The 18509-nt window shown below is 42.5% G+C and overlaps 1 protein-coding gene across 4 annotated transcripts in view; it reads right to left on the bottom strand.

Annotated features, from left to right (window-relative positions):
* Positions 1 to 13249: 13249 nt before the first annotated feature.
* mid1 (midline 1) overlaps positions 13250 to 18509 on the bottom strand; it is a 74394-nt gene continuing 69134 nt past the window's right edge. For all 4 annotated transcript variants that reach the window (XM_084162707.1, XM_084162706.1, XM_084162705.1 and 1 more), the window contains 4 exons: positions 16859 to 17002; positions 16000 to 16161; positions 15672 to 15879; positions 13250 to 15433 (listed from right to left, as the gene is read on the bottom strand). In XM_084162707.1, coding sequence (XP_084018833.1) covers positions 15085 to 15433; positions 15672 to 15879; positions 16000 to 16161; positions 16859 to 17002 — 863 coding nt within the window. In that variant the 3' untranslated portion in view covers positions 13250 to 15084. The remainder of the gene's footprint in view (positions 15434 to 15671; positions 15880 to 15999; positions 16162 to 16858; positions 17003 to 18509) is intronic.

Consider the following 18509-nt stretch of genomic DNA (forward strand, 5'->3'; position numbering starts at 1 on the left):
AATACTACCGCTGCATCATCGAGAGTGTCTTGACCGATTGCATCACGGCCTGGTACGGGAATTGCTCCGTCCACGACTGCAAGGCCCTCCAGAGGATGTTGAAGAAGGCCCAGTACATCACTGGGACCGTGCTCCCACCCATTCAGGACATCTACTCAAAACGGTGCCTGAGGAAGGACCGCAGCATCATCAAGGACTCCATACACCCCAACCAGTGTGAGAGAATTAACACTTTCATTGTTATGCAATAACATCCTGTGTAGTATTTTTAACACTAGGTAGTGTATATAGTTTACACCAATGGTGTTATGCAATAAAACCTCATAGAGTGGGGGAAAAAAGTAATTAGTCAGCCACCAATTGTGCAAGTTCTCCCACTTAAAAATATGAGAGAGGCCTGTAATTTTCATCATAGGTACACGTAAACTATGACAGACAAAATTAGAAAAAAAAATCCAGAAAATCACATTGTAGGAGTTTTTATGAATTTATTTGCAAATTATGGTGGAAAATAAGTATTTGGTCAATAACAAAAGTTTCTCAATACTTTGTTATATACCCTTTGTTGGCAATGACACAGGTCAAACGTTTTCTGTAAGTCTTCACAAGGTTTACACACACTGTTGCTGGTATTTTGGCCCATTCCTCCATGCAGATCTCCTCTAGAGCAGTGATGTTTTGGGGCTGTCGCTGGGCAAAACGGACTTTCAACTCCCTCCAAAGATTTTCTATGGGGTTGAGATCTGGAGACTGGCTAGGCCACTCCAGGACCTTGAAATGCTTCTTACGAAGCCACTCCTTCGTTGCCCGGGCGGTGTGTTTGGGATCATTGTCATGCTGAAAGACCCAGCCACGTTTCATCTTCAATGCCCTTGCTGATGGAAGGAGGTTTTCACTCAAAATCTCACGATACATGGCCCCATTCATTCTTTCCTTTACACGGATCAGTCATCCTGGTCCCTTTGCAGAAAAACAGCCCCAAAGCATGATGTTTCCACCCCCATGCGTCACAGTAGGTATGGTGTTCTTTGGATGCAACTCAGCATTCTTTGTCCTCCAAACACGACGAGTTGAGTTTTTACCAAAAAGTTATATTTTGGTTTCATCTGACCATATGACATTCTCCCAATCCTCTTCTGGATCATCCAAATGCACTCTAGCAAACTTCAGATGGGCCTGGACATGTACTGGCTTAAGCAGGGGGACACGTCTGGCACTGCAGGATTTGAGTCCCTGGCGGCGTAGTGTGTTACTGATGGTAGGCTTTGTTACTTTGGTCCCAGCTCTCTGCAGGTCATTCACTAGGTCCACCCGTGTGGTTCTGGGATTTTTGCTCACCGTTCTTGTGATCATTTTGACCCCACGGGGTGAGATCTTGCGTGGAGCCCCAGATCGAGGGAGATTATCAGTGGTTTTATATGTCTTCCATTTCCTAATAATTGCTCCCACAGTTGATTTCTTCAAACCAAGCTGCTTACCTATTGCAGATTCAGTCTTCCCAGCCTGGTGCAGGTCTACAATTTTGTTTCTGGTGTCCTTTGACAGCTCTTTGGTCTTGGCCATAGTGGAGTTTGGAGTGTGACTGTTTGAGGTTGTGGACAGGTGTCTTTTATACTGATAACAAGTTCAAACAGGTTCCATTAATACAGGAAACGAGTGAAGGACAGAGGAGCCTCTTAAAGAAGAATTTACAGGTCTGTGAGAGCCAGAAATCTTGCTTGTTTGTAGGTGACCAAATACTTATTTTCCACCATAATTTGCAAATAAATTCATTAAAAATCCTACAATGTGATTTTCTGGATTTTTTTCAGCAATTTGTCTGTCATAGTTGACGTGTACCTATGATGAAAATTACAGGCCTCTCTCATCTTTTTAAGTGGGAGAACTTGCACAATTGGTGGCTGACTAAATAATTTTTTCCCCCACTGTATAGTATTTTTAACCATTACACCAAGGACATAACAATAATAGTCTTTATTGCCACATGCTCGTATGTAAGCGCTTATGAAGACTTTACAACTGGCAGCAGACATGCTCACACTTTAATTAAACATAACAATAGCCCACTAAAACCGGTACATTAATAATATGCCATTTAGCAGACACTTTTATCCAAAGCGACTTACAGTCATGTGTGCATACATTTTTTTCTTTACGTATGGGTGGTCCCGGGGATCGAACCCACTACCCTGGCGTTACAAGCGCCATGCTCTACCAATTGAGCTACAGAGGACCACGCACTTCCACTCACGGGTCGCGACTAAGCCTTGCCTCAATATAATTACCCAGTGTGCCTTTTCAAGTGAATTGTAGACTTACCACCTACAGTTGAAGTCGGATGTTTACATACACCTTAGCCAAATACATTTAAACTCAGTTTTTCACAATTCCTGACATTTAATCCTAGTACAAATTCCCTGTCTTAGGTCAGTTAGGATCACCACTTTATTTTAAGAATGTGAAATGTCAGAATAATAGTAGAGAGAATTATTTATTTAAGCTTTTATTTCTTTCATCACATTCCCAGTGGGTCAGAAGTTTACATACACTCAATTAGTATTTGGTAGCATTGCCTTCAAATTGTTTAACTTGGGTCAAACGTTTCGGGTAGCCTTCCACAAGCTTCCCACAATAAGTTGGGTGAATTTTGGCCCATTCCTCCTGACAGAGCTGGTGTAACTGAGTCAGGTTTGTAGGCCTCCTTGCTTGCACACGCCTTTTCAGTTCTGCCCACAAATATTCTATAGGATTGAGGTCAGGGCTTTGTGATGGCCACTCCAATACCTTGACTTTGTTGTCCTTAAGCCATTTTGCCACAACTTTGGAAGTATGCTTGTGGTCATTGTCCATTTGGAAGACTCATTTGCGACCAAGCTTTAACTTCCTGACTGATGTCTTGAGATGTTGCTTCAATATATCCACATAATTTTCCTTCCTCATGATGCCATCTATTTTGTGAAGTGCACCAGTCCCTCCTGCAGCAAAGCACCCCCACAGCATGATGCTGCCACCCCTGTGCTTCACGGTTGGGATGGTGTTCTTCGGCTTGCAAGCTCCCCCTTTTTCCTCCAAACATAACAATGGTCATTATGGCAAACAGTTCTATTTTTGTTTAATCAGACCAGAGGATATTTCTCCAAAAAGTATGATCTTTGTGCCCATGTGCAGTTGCAAACCGTAGTCTGGCTTTTTTATGGCGGTTTTGGAGCAGTGGCTTCTTCCATGCTGAGCGGCCTTTCAGGTTATGTCGATATAGGACTCGTTTTACTGTGGATATAGATACTTTTGTACATGTTTCCTCCAGCATCTTCACAAGGTCCTTTGCTGTTGTTCTGGGATTGATTTGCACTTTTCGCACCAAAGTACGTTAATCTCTAGGAGACAGAACGTGTCTCTTTCCTGAGCGGTATGACGGCTGCGTGGTCCTGTTGTGTTTATACTTGCGTACTATTGTTTGTACAGATGAACGTGGTACCTTCAGGCATTTGGAAATTGCTCTCAAGGATGAACCAGACTTGTTGAGGTCTAAAAAATGTTTTCTGAGGTCTTGGCTGATTTCTTTTGATTTTCCCATGATGTCAAGCAAAGAGGCACTGAGTTTGAAGGTAGGCCTTGAAATACATCCACAGGTACACCTCCAATTGACTGAAATGATGTCAATTAGCCTATCAGAAGCTTCTAAAGCCATGACATCATTTTCTGGAATTTTCCAAGCTGTTTAAAGGCACATTCAATTCAGTGTATGTAAACTTCTGACCCACTGGAATTGTGTTACAGTGAATTATAAGTGAAATAATCTGTCTGTAAACAATTGTTGGAAAAATGACTTGTGTCATGCACAAAGTAGATGTCCTAACTGACTTGCCAAAACTATAGTTTGTTAACAAGAAATTTGTGGAGTGGTTGAAAAACAAATTTTAATGACTCCAACCTAAGTGTATGTAAACTTCTGACTTCAACTGTATGATGACATTTGTTAGTGACAGACACATGGTTGTTGTATTCATTAATTTTCAGTCCTGTGGACTTTGTGAGTTTCTACTGTAGGCAAATGTCATCATTAAAATTATTATCTTTATGACAATACATTACATACTGTATGTCATACGGCCTTGCTCTGATGGCCAGGATTTGCCCTAACACAGTGGTGTTAGTAACCTCCTGGTTTACAGGCCACATCAGGCCTGCAAGTCACATTATTCTTGCTTGCAAAGTGATGTGTAATTCCTATTGGAAACCAGTTAGGATATCCAACAGTTTGAATTTTTATTCACCCACAACCTGCATTCAGAATGACTGTAAGAGTTATGAACATTGATAAAGGAGTCTACCTAAACCATTTAAACTGGAACAATAATTTCAGTAACAGGCACAATATATCTATCTAACTAGTTTAGAAAAAAATGTTATTTATCTTTGTGTTGCATAAGATTAATCAATCAATCAATCAATGTAGATGCAAAAACACAGATATTAAAAACAATCCTAAAAAATCTAGCTACAGTAGAGCATGATGGGGAAAATGATAATAATGAACATGGTTTTGATGGGAATGTTTTACTCTCCACAGAATAAAACGGACACAATCACACTCAACACTTGTTATTAACACCAACACTGTGGTTCTTTTACACCACTGAGTGTTAATTTCATTTCTGTTGTTAATTGAACTCCTGAATCAACACTAGAATTGTTACACTGAAAAATCAACAGTAGGTAACACTGGCCAATTTGCTGTGGACAAAGACTAATACAACTTGAGACTTCAAACAGTGAAATGCTTATTTGCAAGCTCTTCCTCAACAATGCAGTAATACTAAGTCAGATAAAAATACACACGAGAATAAAGAAATATACAGTGCCTTCGGAAAGTATTCAGACCCCTTGACTTTCTCCATATTTTGTTACGTCACAGCCTTATTCTAAAATGGATTACATTAATTTTTCCCCTCATCAATCTACACACAATACCCTATAATGACAAAATGAAAACAGGTTTTTATACATTTACGTAAGTATTCAGACCTTTTGCTATGAGACTCGAAATTGAGCTCAGGTGCATCGTGTTTCCATTGATCATCCTTGAGATGTTTCTACAACTTGATTGGAGTCCACCTGTGGTCAATTCAATTGATTGGACATGATTTGGAAAGGCACACACCTGTCTATATAAGGTCCCACAGTTGACAGTGCATGTCAGAGCAAAAACCAAGTCATGAGGCCAAAGGAATTGTCCATAGAGCTCCGAGACACGATTGTGTCGAGGCACAGATCTGGGGAAGGGTACCAAAACATTTCTGCAGCATTGAAGGTCCCCAATAACACAGTGGCCTCCATCATTCTTAAATGGAAGAAGTTTGGAACCACCAAGACTCTTCCTAGAGCTGGCCGTCAGGCCAATCTGAGCAATCGGGGGAGAAGGGCCTTGGTCAGGGAGGTGACCAAGAACCCGATGGTCACTCTGACAAAGGTCCAGAGTTCCTCTGTGGAGATGGGAGAACCTTCCAGAAGGACAGTCATCTCTGCAGCACTCCAACAATCAGGCCTTTATGGTAGAGTGGTCAGACGGAAGCCACTCCTCAGCAAAAAGCACATGACAGCCCGCTTGGAGTTTGCCAAAAGGCACCTAAAGGACCCTCAGACCATGATAAATAAGATTCTCTGGTCTGATGAAACCAAGATTGAACTCTTTGGCCTGAATTCCAAGCGTCACGTCTGGAGGAAACCTGGCTCCATCCCTTAGGTGAAGCATGGTGGTGGCAGCATAATCCAGTGGGGATGTTTTTCAGAGGCAGGGATGGGGCGACTAGTCAGGATCGAGGGAAAGATGAATGGAGCAAAGTACAGAGAGATCCTTGATGAAAACCTGCTCTATAGTGGTACAATGATGGTACATTGATTCTCTATATTATACATTGCTTGTTTTGTCACATAAACTGAAAGTAGGTTAACTATTATAATTTTAACAACCAGGAAATGGCGGAGTATTTGTTGCATATTGCACCTTTAATTTGGGGGCATGTTGAAACACACATTAAACATTCATGGACATTAAGGTAGCTTGCTACTGCTAGCCCATTTGTCCTGTGTGGGAAATGATTGAATAACATATGAAATGTCTATGGTCCTTCTTTTAGCTGGATCTTTGTAGAATTTTGACCCTGAGATATACAGAATCGAAACCTAGTTAGTTTTAGTTAGTTTTAAGTTAGTTATCTTTAATTAATCTCTCCTCTTTTGTCTTTCAAGCAACCACTTGGGTTTGTATCTTCCTGATATCCAATAAGGACGGGACTTGCAGCGTGTGGAGCATCTCAAATGCAGTTAAGATTTTGGGCTTAGCCCAAACCATAAAAACAGCCACAGACCATTATTCCTCATCCACCAAACTTTACAGTTGGCATTATGCATTTGGGCAGGTAGCGTTCTCCTGGCATCTGCCAAACCCAGATTTGTCCGTTGGACTGCCAGATGGTGAAGCGTGATTCATCACTCCAGAGAACGCGTTTCAACTACTCATGAGTCCAATGGTGGTGAGCTTTACACCACTCCAGCCGAAGACTGGTATTGCGCATGGTGATCTTAGGCTTGTGTGCAGCTGCTCAGCCATGGCAACCCATTTCATGAAGCTCCCGATGAACAGTTATGCTGAAGTTGCTTCCAGAGGCAGTTTGGAACTTGGTAGTGAATATTGCAACCAAGGACAGACCATTTTTACGCGCTACGCGCTTCAACACTCGGCGATCCCGTTCTGTGAGCTTGTCTGGCCTACCACTGAGCCGTTGTTGCTCCTAGACTTTTCCACTTCACACTAACAGCACTTACAGTTGAAATACTATAATGCTGAAAGATGGCACCTTAACGGACGGTCCCTAACCCCGCATTGATTCTCTCAAGATGCTGAAAGAATAAATCATATGTCTCCGCCCCTGTTCCATTTCTTTATTTTACTGCAAGAAATGCTTAATTCTGCATGAGTTAATATTATATTAGGCTATGTGAGATGTTATAGACCTCATAGTCAGTGTCCAGATTTTAGTTAGGCTACTATTCCATTAAACCCATCTGAACAGTACAGTTCCCTTGATGTGCCATTTCCACAACACGTCAAACCCATCGCTTGTTAGTGCTCACTAGATTAGTGTCATAGGTGCAACAGTGCGTGAGGATGGCCGGGATATCATATATTAAAACCCCATCAAAATATGTTGATGTATGTCGATTTTGTGTATAAAGCACACTTCTGGCAAAAAATAATTCAGTTTTTCCTCCAGGTTTTCATCCAAACTAGGATATGGAACAATGCCATTTTCAAAACTACTGGGAACTCGGAAATCTCCGACTTCCGACTTCAGTGCGGACAAGACAACTAGGAACTTAGAAAAGACGAGCTCAGACTGGTAAAAATCGTATTGAACGGTCATTCAGCTCGGAATTCCGATTCAGGAACTTGGGCCTCTTTCTAGAGCTCCGACTTTCCGTCCTGAAGATTACTGACGTCATGATTTGACGTCTTTTTTTCAGAGTTACCAGTTGTCTTGAACGCACTACAACTCTCTGCAAAACGTGTTCTTCCCGGTCTGAAAAAAGTGCCGAACATAACACGTAGCACCAATGGGCAAGTGGGGGGAGGGTTCTTGAAATGTAAAATCTCATCAAAATCTTGCAGCTGGGAGCCAGCGGACCATTCAAACCGTTTTTGCAATACAACATTCTCCAGATCTCCAAGGGAGGTGTGACAGCGACATGATTTTGGAGGTATGGCGAAGCGAGACTACCCGTCTTGTGACTGTCGAATATGTACAGCACCTCACAGTCATCACACATACAGTATGTAACATAGCAGGCACAGCAATCATCCTGTTTTACCACTTCATCAAATCTTTCCCAAACATAAAAATACTGTTCTGGCCTTCCTATTTATTTTCAACTCTCCATTATCATATTTTGTCTTACAGAAATAAACTCTGACATTGTCCTTTTTGCCTCAGTGTATCATGTTAACTGTTTCTGCCCAAGTTCCCAAAATAATGTGGCAGTTGGTGTGTAGGCCTATTTGGCATGCTAGAGTTAGGCCCTAAAGCTTAGGCTTAGGCTACACACTAACGGCAGATACAAATAATTAAAGAAAAACATAAATGTAGCTTATAGATATTGCACAAGAATTATACATTTATGGATTTTTAATGCATTGTTTTACATTGTACATTGACAATTTTTGTCATGTAGCAGACTCTTATCCAGAGCGATTACAGTTAATGCATTCATTTTAAGATAGCTAGGTGGGACAACCACATAATAATATTATTATCACAATCATAGTAGGTTTCCTCAATAAAGTAGCTATCAGCAAAGTCAAAGCTAGTAAGAGGGAAAAAAGATCAAGTGCAAGTGCCTCTCATGTTTACATGTTATTCACTCATTTCACCCACACTGCTTGTGCACGTCTGTGTAGCCAAGAGCAAAAATACAACTTGGCCCTATTTGAGACGCTCCACGTGCTGGATGAGATGAGCCCCCTAAACGCAACATCAAACAAATGCTACGAAAGTCAACATTTGGGGGAGGTCTCTAAATAATGCAAATTTAGCCATTCTCCTTTTTGTTTAAAATGCAATTTTTAGTGCACTTGTTTGGATGTTGGAATTATTTTGGAGTTGACGAACATGTACAGGTAGCCTACTTTTAAAAGTGATTTGTTTGACATTTAGATAAAAACATCATGACTGGTTGGGTTCATGTCACATTAAAAGGTACACACTGTAATTAGGCCTACAACACTTCTGTATGACACTCAGAATTACAGTAATATATATAACAATATCAAATCTGTACGGCGCAGGTAGCTGCCTAGTGGTGGCTATTCAGCAGCATGATGGTAGCGAATGAAGTCCACTTTCCCGCCGGCACGTTCTTCACTCATGTTGGGTAGGCTACTCCAGTAATTTTCCGCCCAAACTCTGTATGCCATGGCCTCTCCAACCCTGTTCCTGCAGCTACCCAGTGCTTAATTTGGAAACCAAATTAAATCTGTTCGGAAAAATCGATAGTAACATGTTTTCACAACGAAACATATTTCATTAAACTGTTGACAGCCCCTCTCTCTGCACGCTGGATAAAGAAATGAAAGCGAGAGGGGAGGAGATGGAAACTCATGGTGGTGAGATATTCTGTAGCTAAACATAATGTCAGTCTATTAATTATGACAAATAAAAAAAAATCCCCATTACTAGGCTATTCAAAATCTAAAACAAATTCACTATAATTGTAGGCTAGATTTGAATTTGTTTAATTTAGATTAGACCAATTATGTACCAAAGATATCTTAAATCAGTATTTTTAAAAATGTTTTTCTGCCATGTGTAATATGCGGTAGGCTATGTATTGTATAATGGAACAATCATCATTTTAATTCAGTTTTTTTGGGGGACTTGGCCTCATATATAGGCCTATGCGTATGCATAAGCTCTAATATGCATGTGGGTGTTTTGAATTAATCATCACCTTAGAAAGCGCTGTCCATTTCGTTTTTAGGCTTTGAAACAACATCACCAATGACCATGTTTTCCACTCAGTTTCAACCTATTGTTGAACTTCTTTCTCCAAATTGATCAATCACAGTGAGGTGAATTTTAATAGCACATACTGTTTTGATGATAAGTGTTTGATTTGATTTTCAATTGCATTTGCATTGATATCAGAGTGGTTAAAGGGACAATAGAGCCCTGAGTACCAGGCCATTAGCCTGATGATTGTTAGCGAGTTGGGTAGGCTACTACTAATGCATGTCCAGAGTGCATAAGAGGAGATTATCGTGACTCAACGGTCATGTAGAATTACTGCTGTCATGACTCATGACTTCCGGTGTGGCAGTAATACGGTCACCGCAACAGCCCTAGTGTGGACCATGTTAAGTCCTTAGTGATGTGGACACCAAGGAATTTGAAGCTCTCGAACCGCTCCGCTACAGCCCCGTCGATGTGGATGGGGGCGTGCTCTCCCCTCTTTCTCCTGTAGTCCATGATCAGCTCCTGTGTCTTACACTGCCAAGTCTCTGACCTCCTCCCTGTAGGCTGTCCAATCGCCGTCGATGATCAGTCCTACCGCCGCCATGTTGTCAACAAACTTGATGATGGTGTCGTGGGTGAACAGGGAGTACAGTAGGGGTCCAAGTCCGTCAGGATCCAGTTGCAGAGGGAGGTGTTCAGTGCCAGAGTCTCCAGCTTGGTGATGAGCTTGGAGGGGACTATGGTGTTGAGGAGTTCTTGGGAACAGGGACAATGGTGGTCAGCTTGAAACATGTTGGGATTACAGACTGGGACAAGGAGAGATTGAAACTGTCTGTGAAGACACTTGCCAGCTGGTCTGTACATGCTTTGAAAACACGCCCTGGTATTCTATCTGGCCCGGCGGCCTTGCGAGTTTTAACCTGTTCAAAGTTTTACTCACATCGGCCACAGATAGCGAGATCACACACTCATCCGGAACAACAGGGGCTTTCACGCAAGACTCAATGTTATATTCCTTAAAGCTAGCATAAAAGGCATTTTACTCGTTTGGGAGTTCTGCATCATTGGGTATCTCACGGCTTGGTTTCCCTTTATAATCCGTTATTGTCTGCAAGCCCTGCCACATACGACGAGCATTGGAGCCGGTGTAATAGTATTCCATCTTCCTCCTATATTGTCCTTTTGCATCACTGATATCTCATCGGAGGTCATAGTGGGCTTTCTTGTATGTGTCCATGTCCATGTCCCATTCCTTGTAAGCGGCAGCTCTAGCCTTTAGCCTAGCGCGGATATTGCCTGTAATCCATGGTTTTTGGTTTGGATACATTGGTATAGTGACTATGGGGACGACGTCATCTATGCACTTATTGATGAAGCCCATAACTGTAAACTCCTCAATGCTATCGGATGAATCCCGGAACACATCCCAGTCTGTACTAGCAAAACAGTCTTGTAGCCTTGCGGCTGCTTCATCGGACCACTTCCATATTGAGTGTGTCACTGGTACTTCCTGTTTGTGCTTTTGTTTGTAAACAGGAAGCAGGAGAATAGAGTCATGGTCAGATTTGCCAAAGGGAGGATGAGGGAGGGCCTTATATGCGTTTTTGTGGGTAGAATTAAAGTGGTCTAGAGTTTTTACACCGCTACAGGCACAGGAGACGTGTTGGTAGTTAGAACAGTTTAAAGTCTCTGCGTTAAATTCTCCGCATCTGGGTGAGCGGTGTCTTGTTTGTTTATGGCCCCATACAGTTAATTGAGTGCCACAGTGGTGTAAAGTACTTAAGTAAAAATACTTTAAAATACTACTTAAGTAGTTTTTTTGGGTATCTGTACTTTACTTTACTATTAATATTTTTGACAACTTTTACTTAAACTTCCCTACATTCCTAAAGAAAATAATGTACTTTTTACTCCACACATTTTCCCTGACACCCAAAAGTACTTTTAAAGTTACATTTTGAATACTCAGCAGGACAGGAAAATTGTCAAATTCATGCACTTATCAAGAGAACATCCTTGGTCATCCCTACTGCCTCTGATCTGGCGGACTCACTAAACACATATGAGTGTTGGAGTGTGCCCCTGGCTATCCGTAAACAATTTACAACAAGAAAATTGTGCCGTCTGGTTTGCTTAATATAAGCAATTTGAAATTATTTATACTTTTTGATACTTAAGTATATTTTTGCAATTACATTTACTTTTGATACTTAAGTATATTTAAAACCAAATACTTTTACTAATTTTCTATTAAGGTATCTTTACTTTTACTCAAGTATGAGAATTGGGTACTTTTCCACCACTGGAGTGCCAAAGTGGTGTTGGCTTGTGGAGGGATGTATACAGCCGTGATAATTATGGATGAGATCTCTCTTAGTTGATAAAAGCTTACCATGAGGTATTCTATATCAGGTGAGCAAAAGCTTAAGATTTCCTTCACACTGGAAGTAGCCCTCCAGTTGTAGTTTATGAACAGGGACACCCCTCCCCCTTTGGACTTGCCCGAGGCCGCCTTCGTAAGATCGTGCCACTGCATGGAGAAACCACTGAGTTCTATGGACATAGAGTCATTCAGCCACGTCTCTGCTAGCCATATACTGTAATATTGCAGCTTTTCAAGTCTCTCTGATACAAGACTCTTGAACAAAGCTCATCCATCTTATTCTTGAGTGACTGGACATTTGCCAATAGAACGGAGGGGATTCTCTTAGTCTCAATCTCACCAGGATGCCGGCTCGTTTACCCCGTCTACGCATGCATCATTTTGTTAGCCTATGAAACAAAGGAATGGGGTCCGGAATGAAGAAGGGAACAGCTGACTTGGAGTTGAAGTCGGATTTGAATTCAAAATCAAGTTTAGTAACTGTCGATCTGATGTCCAGAAGTTCTTGGCGGTCATTTGTGATAATACTATGAACTTTCACTACAACTTTCACTTTCACTACAAAAAAAGTCCAGATTAACATGAAAAAAGTCACTAAATAGCAAAGTTGGGTTGGAACTCGTAAGATGTAGCCCTTCTTGCCATCTGAATACACAGCTACAGCCCCACACACAAACGTCTTATTCTGAAAACTATGTAGGCCTAACTACTGCACCTGCTATTTTTACCCTGTATAATTTTATTTAATAATTAAAGGTATGTTATGATACTGTGTAAATAACACAAATGCAGATTTGATCAAATTGACCTGCAATAATATTTCACTCTTTCATGTTTTTTTGTACACAAATATTTACAGATGCCTCCAATCAAACTATGAAGGTCTCTGCGACGTCATTCTAGCCAGGCGATGTTCGTGCACTTGAGCTATGTTATGATCCATGTCTCGAGGGTGTCCGATTGTGAGGTCACGGTAAGTTCAGATATGTTCTAGTCTACTTTAGTTGAAAGGATCGGGGTCCAGTGGTCTTAAAGCCATGCTACTTGAGCACAAAAATGTGATGTCAGAAGGAATCTCATCACAGCTTAATCATTGTTGTATAGTGCTGAAGAGGTCTTTATAATAATAGTGACACACTTTTTAAAAAGGGGTGTTAATAAAGGATACAGTGCAACATTAATGAGACATTATAATCCGTTAAATTAATCGAAGCTAAAATATATCAGGTGGTTCTCTTTGTTTTAGCTACAGGGGTGTCTGAATTAAATGAAAATTACAGTTAAGATTAGGTAGCAGACAAGTAAAAAGCATTATCATTACAATTGAGATGTTTTATTACAAATTCACACTTGGAAAGTTTGTTGATGTCACTTTATTAATTTTTTTACAAGGAATGTATACTAGTGTGAAAATAATGATGCAGGTATCAGAAAAAGTCAAATTGCTCAAATACCAAATGTATGTGAACATACAACGTGAGAAGAAAACAGCAAGGCATTTACAGAGATTGCACATGGTGCATTTAATTACAATTAACCCCCTGTAGGTCTAAGCCCTTAGATCGCAATATCTACTAACCTAACATATGGAATTGTTTTAAGATGGTCATAAAATGTATAATTTAGCCATTTGATTTAGAATTTTAGGACGTGTGTGAACAGGCACAACGGTTTCCACTAGTTACCACATCCACAAAGTCAAAATTACAGTATATATCGTCAAGAAAATCATGGAAAGAAAAATGTGCTTTTTGGTCTTAATTTAAGGTTAGGGTTAAGCAGAAGGTTAGCAGTGTGGTTAAGGTAGGGGTTTATTACTTTGTGGCTGTGGTAACTAGTGACTACCAGACACAACTCCAATATAAAATGTTTTTTCTTAAAGTTGCCTGGATGTCACGTGTCCTACTTATATCAGTACACATGTAACAACCTAATCATTATGAAAGTTATATTCGATCAAATAAGCCACATGTAGCAAATAAGCACATTTTTCAAAACCAAATTCGACACACTCTCTTTGACCTCCATACAAAAACTCCTCGCTTGGTGAGCAAAAAAAAACAAAAAGACGCTACCTATTGGAGATGACAGATTTTGGGCCCAGTTATCCCTCTCACTTCTTCATCTCTGGTCTTTAGCATAAACATACAAGGAGCTATTCAATATTCAAAATTCCATCACCAGGTGACGCACTGGTGCATCAATCGACTCTATAAGTTATTTATGTATCGGAATTTCACTTAAAATGGCTTAAAATGTACAGTTTCAACAATAATCAACTTTTTAACATCATAGTGTTTTTTAACAAAGAGAGGATGAAGAATTGTCTCTGTTAATTTGTCAATCATAGTCAAGTCAAGTGAGCGGCAGGTAGCTTAGTGGTTAAGAGCGTTGTGCCAGTAACCGAAAGGTCGCTGGTTGTAATCCCCGAGCCGACTAGGTGAAAAATCTGTCGATGTGCCCTTGAGCAAGGCACTTAACCCTAGTTGCTCATGTAAGTCGCTCTGGATAAGAGCGTCTGCTAAATGACAAAAAAAATAAAGTTCTCAGTGCATTGGAAGTGCTGTGATAAAAAACATACAAAAAAATCGAATCAACTAAAGGCAGATTAACTCTTAAATTAACTCTTAACATGTTTGTTATAATTCTAATTGTAGAGAGGATCTTGGTACACCTGCATGAAACAGAACAGGTGTAGATGACTACTCCTGTTATAACTGCTTTATGAAGTAATCAGGGGCACTGCTGCCATGATGCCATGTCAAAATCAATTGGTTACACATAAAATGTTTATCAACATGCTGCTAACGATGGATACATGGAAAGAAGTAAACAACCTACTGTATGTGTAAGAATGAAATAAACTATTCTCAGAGCTGCATGAAAATAAGTTTCACTGAATTTCAAAATGTTATATCCATCTTCCTCTCTAAGCGTACCCCAAAAACCAACAAGCATAAATATAGTAGTGTAAAGGAATGTGCAAAGCAAGAAATAAAATCCAATAAATGGTTTCCATAAATAATTCTAGAAATTAATTTACTTCTAATAAGAGCATGATTAAAGACATCTGGGACCATGGCTTTGTTTTGTTTTATACAGCATTGGTGGTGGGACAAAAAGTCAGCCAGGTGAGGCTGTAGTCAGTCTGTTCTTCTCCCTTTGTGTCTCTGTGTTCTATTAGCTGGACTGTTAATCCCGGCAGTCTGTCCCCTCTAGGTGGTCTGGGATGGGCAGCCCTGTGAGGACGGTCAGACACCTGTTCCACACGTTGAACACAGGACAGACTGGCTGAGCGAAGGCGATGTCGAATGTGTACAGGTGCTGTGAGCCGGCACCATCGTAGAAGGCCAGGGAGCCAGCATCGTAGTCCAGCAACACCCCCACACGACGCAGGTGGGGGGACGGTTCGATGGGCATCTCCTTGCTGTTGTGACGTACTACCCAGGAGTTGTTGCAGCGAGACAGTACCCACGAGGCCGAGTTCTTGCCAATCCACTCGTGTTTCGGTGCTGACTTGTAAGCAACGCCCACAGCAAACCTGATGAAGATAGAAAAATAGAATATTGAATGTTGATGGCTCATTTTCTGGTAGTGGTCAAATAGCACCGATGGGAAATGATAGGCCTAACGTCCTAGAGATTTTAGATTTCAAGATTGAGTTTACTGTAGTGTAACAGAGATCATGATTGGACTTCCCAATCTGATTCTCACACACCTTTGTCTCTCCAAATGTTCTAGTCTGATGTACTTCAGACACCACAGGTCCATATCCTTACCATGTGCTCCCTCCTATCAAGGCTTCCCAGTAGTGGCGCCCGCTGTCAATGTACACATTCCCTGTGACGCCGTAGCTGCCCTGGCTAGTGAAGCGGTCCTGAGTGTGACTCTTCTTGGACGACGTCTCGTCTCGCTCCACTGTCAGGTTGTCATGGGAGACCTTCAGCTTCTTGTGAGCAGACTTTGGGTCCAACTTGAATGGCTGACCTGTGAAATGACCATTAATTGATTAACAGTAAACAATGGCAAATGTGCTATCCATATATCAAATCTTCAAAGATGCTTAGTGATATCAACATGGTACAGCTATTCGAAACACAGACATACTGTTGGTCTTGAGTTTCCAAGGCTCACTGCTGCGACTCCCTGCCTGATTGAGGGCCTTGACGATGAACACGTACTTGGTGCCACACTGGAGTCCATGCACTGTGTAGTGGTTCTGCTTGATGTTGGGCACAATCATCCAGCTATCAGCCGAGTTACACAAACCTAGACCACAGACAAAGACAATCAGTTAATGGCAGATGAATGAAGAGAAACAACCCCTGGATTGTAAAACACACAATGTAAAATACATTTGTTGAGATAAGAACACGTCCAATGAATCCTTCTCCAATTGTTGTCATTAAATTAAAATGTGGTAGTTCTATCTTCCATATTATCATAAACTCTTATTGCTGTTATTTCTCTAGGAATGCATGACACATCATACACAAACAATAACATTACCAATTCACTGTAGTATGAACAGGCATTGGTGCAGAAGAGAGCCAATTGCTTGATTGAGCATTCTGTGACCCTGTTAGGGTGATCTATTCCAATAGTCTGCCACTTACATGAGCCACAGGGAAATATTCAGCCCATAATCTGCATCTGGATTGCAATCCAGTCTGACTCAGCCTATATACTCTGGCCTAGAGTCTGTGCCAGAGAGATACAGAGCAGACATCTCTGATATCTTATTATCTACACAATTAAAGGAAAGCATGGTTGTTGCCCTGCTGAAATTACAAAATTTTAGCCCTCAAAGCCCTCAAAGCTATTTACAGTAAGAGGCTCTCTATGTATGATTGCTCTCAGATAGCCTACCTATCATGATTAAAAATTTTGTACCACAACAGATGTACTGTACAGACACACCCAGCATACTGTACTGAGGAGATCTAGACAAGAATTGTATACTTACTGACAACATTGGCTTGTCCAGTGAAGATGGCATACTGAAGTTCATAGGAGACGACACAGAACTCGTCATCTGACGTCCAGTGAACAGTAATGGTGTCGTTCGATGCTGTACATAATTCAGCCCGGATTATTGGGGGATTTGGTGCTGCAAATAGAAAAATATAGCTATTTTTATTAATGTCAGTTCCTGTTATGTGTCATTTAATGACAACAACGATGGACAGTTGACATAACACACAGTAGAGTACAGTACTTTGGATTAACACAATCAGTGTATTTTCTGACGTCCAACGGGTTGTGTGCAGGGGATTGGAGATCTTTGTAAATACAACCAAGCCCACTCTTGCAAGTGACTTTTATTGTGTGTCACGATCGTCATAATGATTGGACCAAGGCACAGCGTGATATGCGTACATCTCTTTAATAGTGTACTAGCAACACGATACAAAATTCAAAACGAAACGTGAAGTCCTCGGTCATGAACACAAACCAACACGGAACAAGATACCAAAAAACACAAGTGCACAACAGGCTGCCTAAGTATGGTTCCCAATCAGAGACAACAAGCAACAGCTGATTCTCGTTGCCTTTGATTGAGAACCACCCTGGCCAACCTAGAAAACACATGAACTAGAAACTGAACATAGATCAAAAAACATAGACCCTACACACCCTGGCTCAACATATAAGAGTCCCCAGAGCCAGGGCGTGACAGTACCCCCCCCCCCCCCCCAACAGGGGAGGGGCCGGGTGGGCATTCCGCCTCGGAGGCGGATCCGGCTCCGGGCGTGACCACCACCCTCTAACAACCCCCCCCGTAGCGCCCCTGGTCTGGTCCCGCTGGCTGGAGCTGGACTGGACATCGGTGGAGCGGATTGCTTAGGCTCCGGTGTGGAGCAGCTGACCGGTACCTGACCAGGCACCGGTGAAACAGGCACGGGCTGTGACGGACTGACGACGCGCACCACAGGCTTGGTGCGGGGAGCAGGGACGGGCCGGACCGGGCTGGCGACGCGCACCACAGGCTTGGTGCGGGGAGCAGGAACGGGCCGGACCGGGCTGACGTCGCGCACCACTGGCTTGGTGCGGGGAGCAGGAACGGGCCGGACCGGGCTGACGTCGCGCACCACTGGCTTGGTGCGGGGAGCAGGCACGGGCTGTGCCGGACTGACGACGCGCACCACAGGCTTGGTGCGGGGAGCAGGGACGGGCCGGACCGGGCTGGTGACGCGCACCACAGGCTTGGTGCGGTGAGCAGGAACGGGCCGGACCGGGCTGACGTCGCGCACCACTGGCTTGGTGCGGGGAGCAGGAACGGGCCGGACCGGGCTGACGTCGCGCACCACTGGCTTGGTGCGGGGAGCAGGAACGGGCCGGACCGGGCTGACGACGCGCACCACAGGCTTGGTGCGGGGAGCAGGAACAGGCCGGGCCGGGCTGGCGACGCGCACCATAGGCTTGGTGCGGGGAGCAGGAACAGGCCGGGCCGGGCTGGCGACGCGCACCATAGGCTTGGTGCGGGGAACAGGAACAGGCCGGACCGGGCTGTGGAGACGGACTGGAGGTCTGGAGCGAAGAGCTGACACAATCCGTCCTGGCTGAATGCCTATTTTTACACACTCTGTGTGAGGCATCAGCACAGGACGTACAGG

This window comes from Coregonus lavaretus (genome assembly GCF_964263955.1).
Source record: "Coregonus lavaretus genome assembly, chromosome: 5".
Taxonomy (NCBI): Eukaryota; Metazoa; Chordata; class Actinopteri; order Salmoniformes; family Salmonidae; genus Coregonus; species Coregonus lavaretus.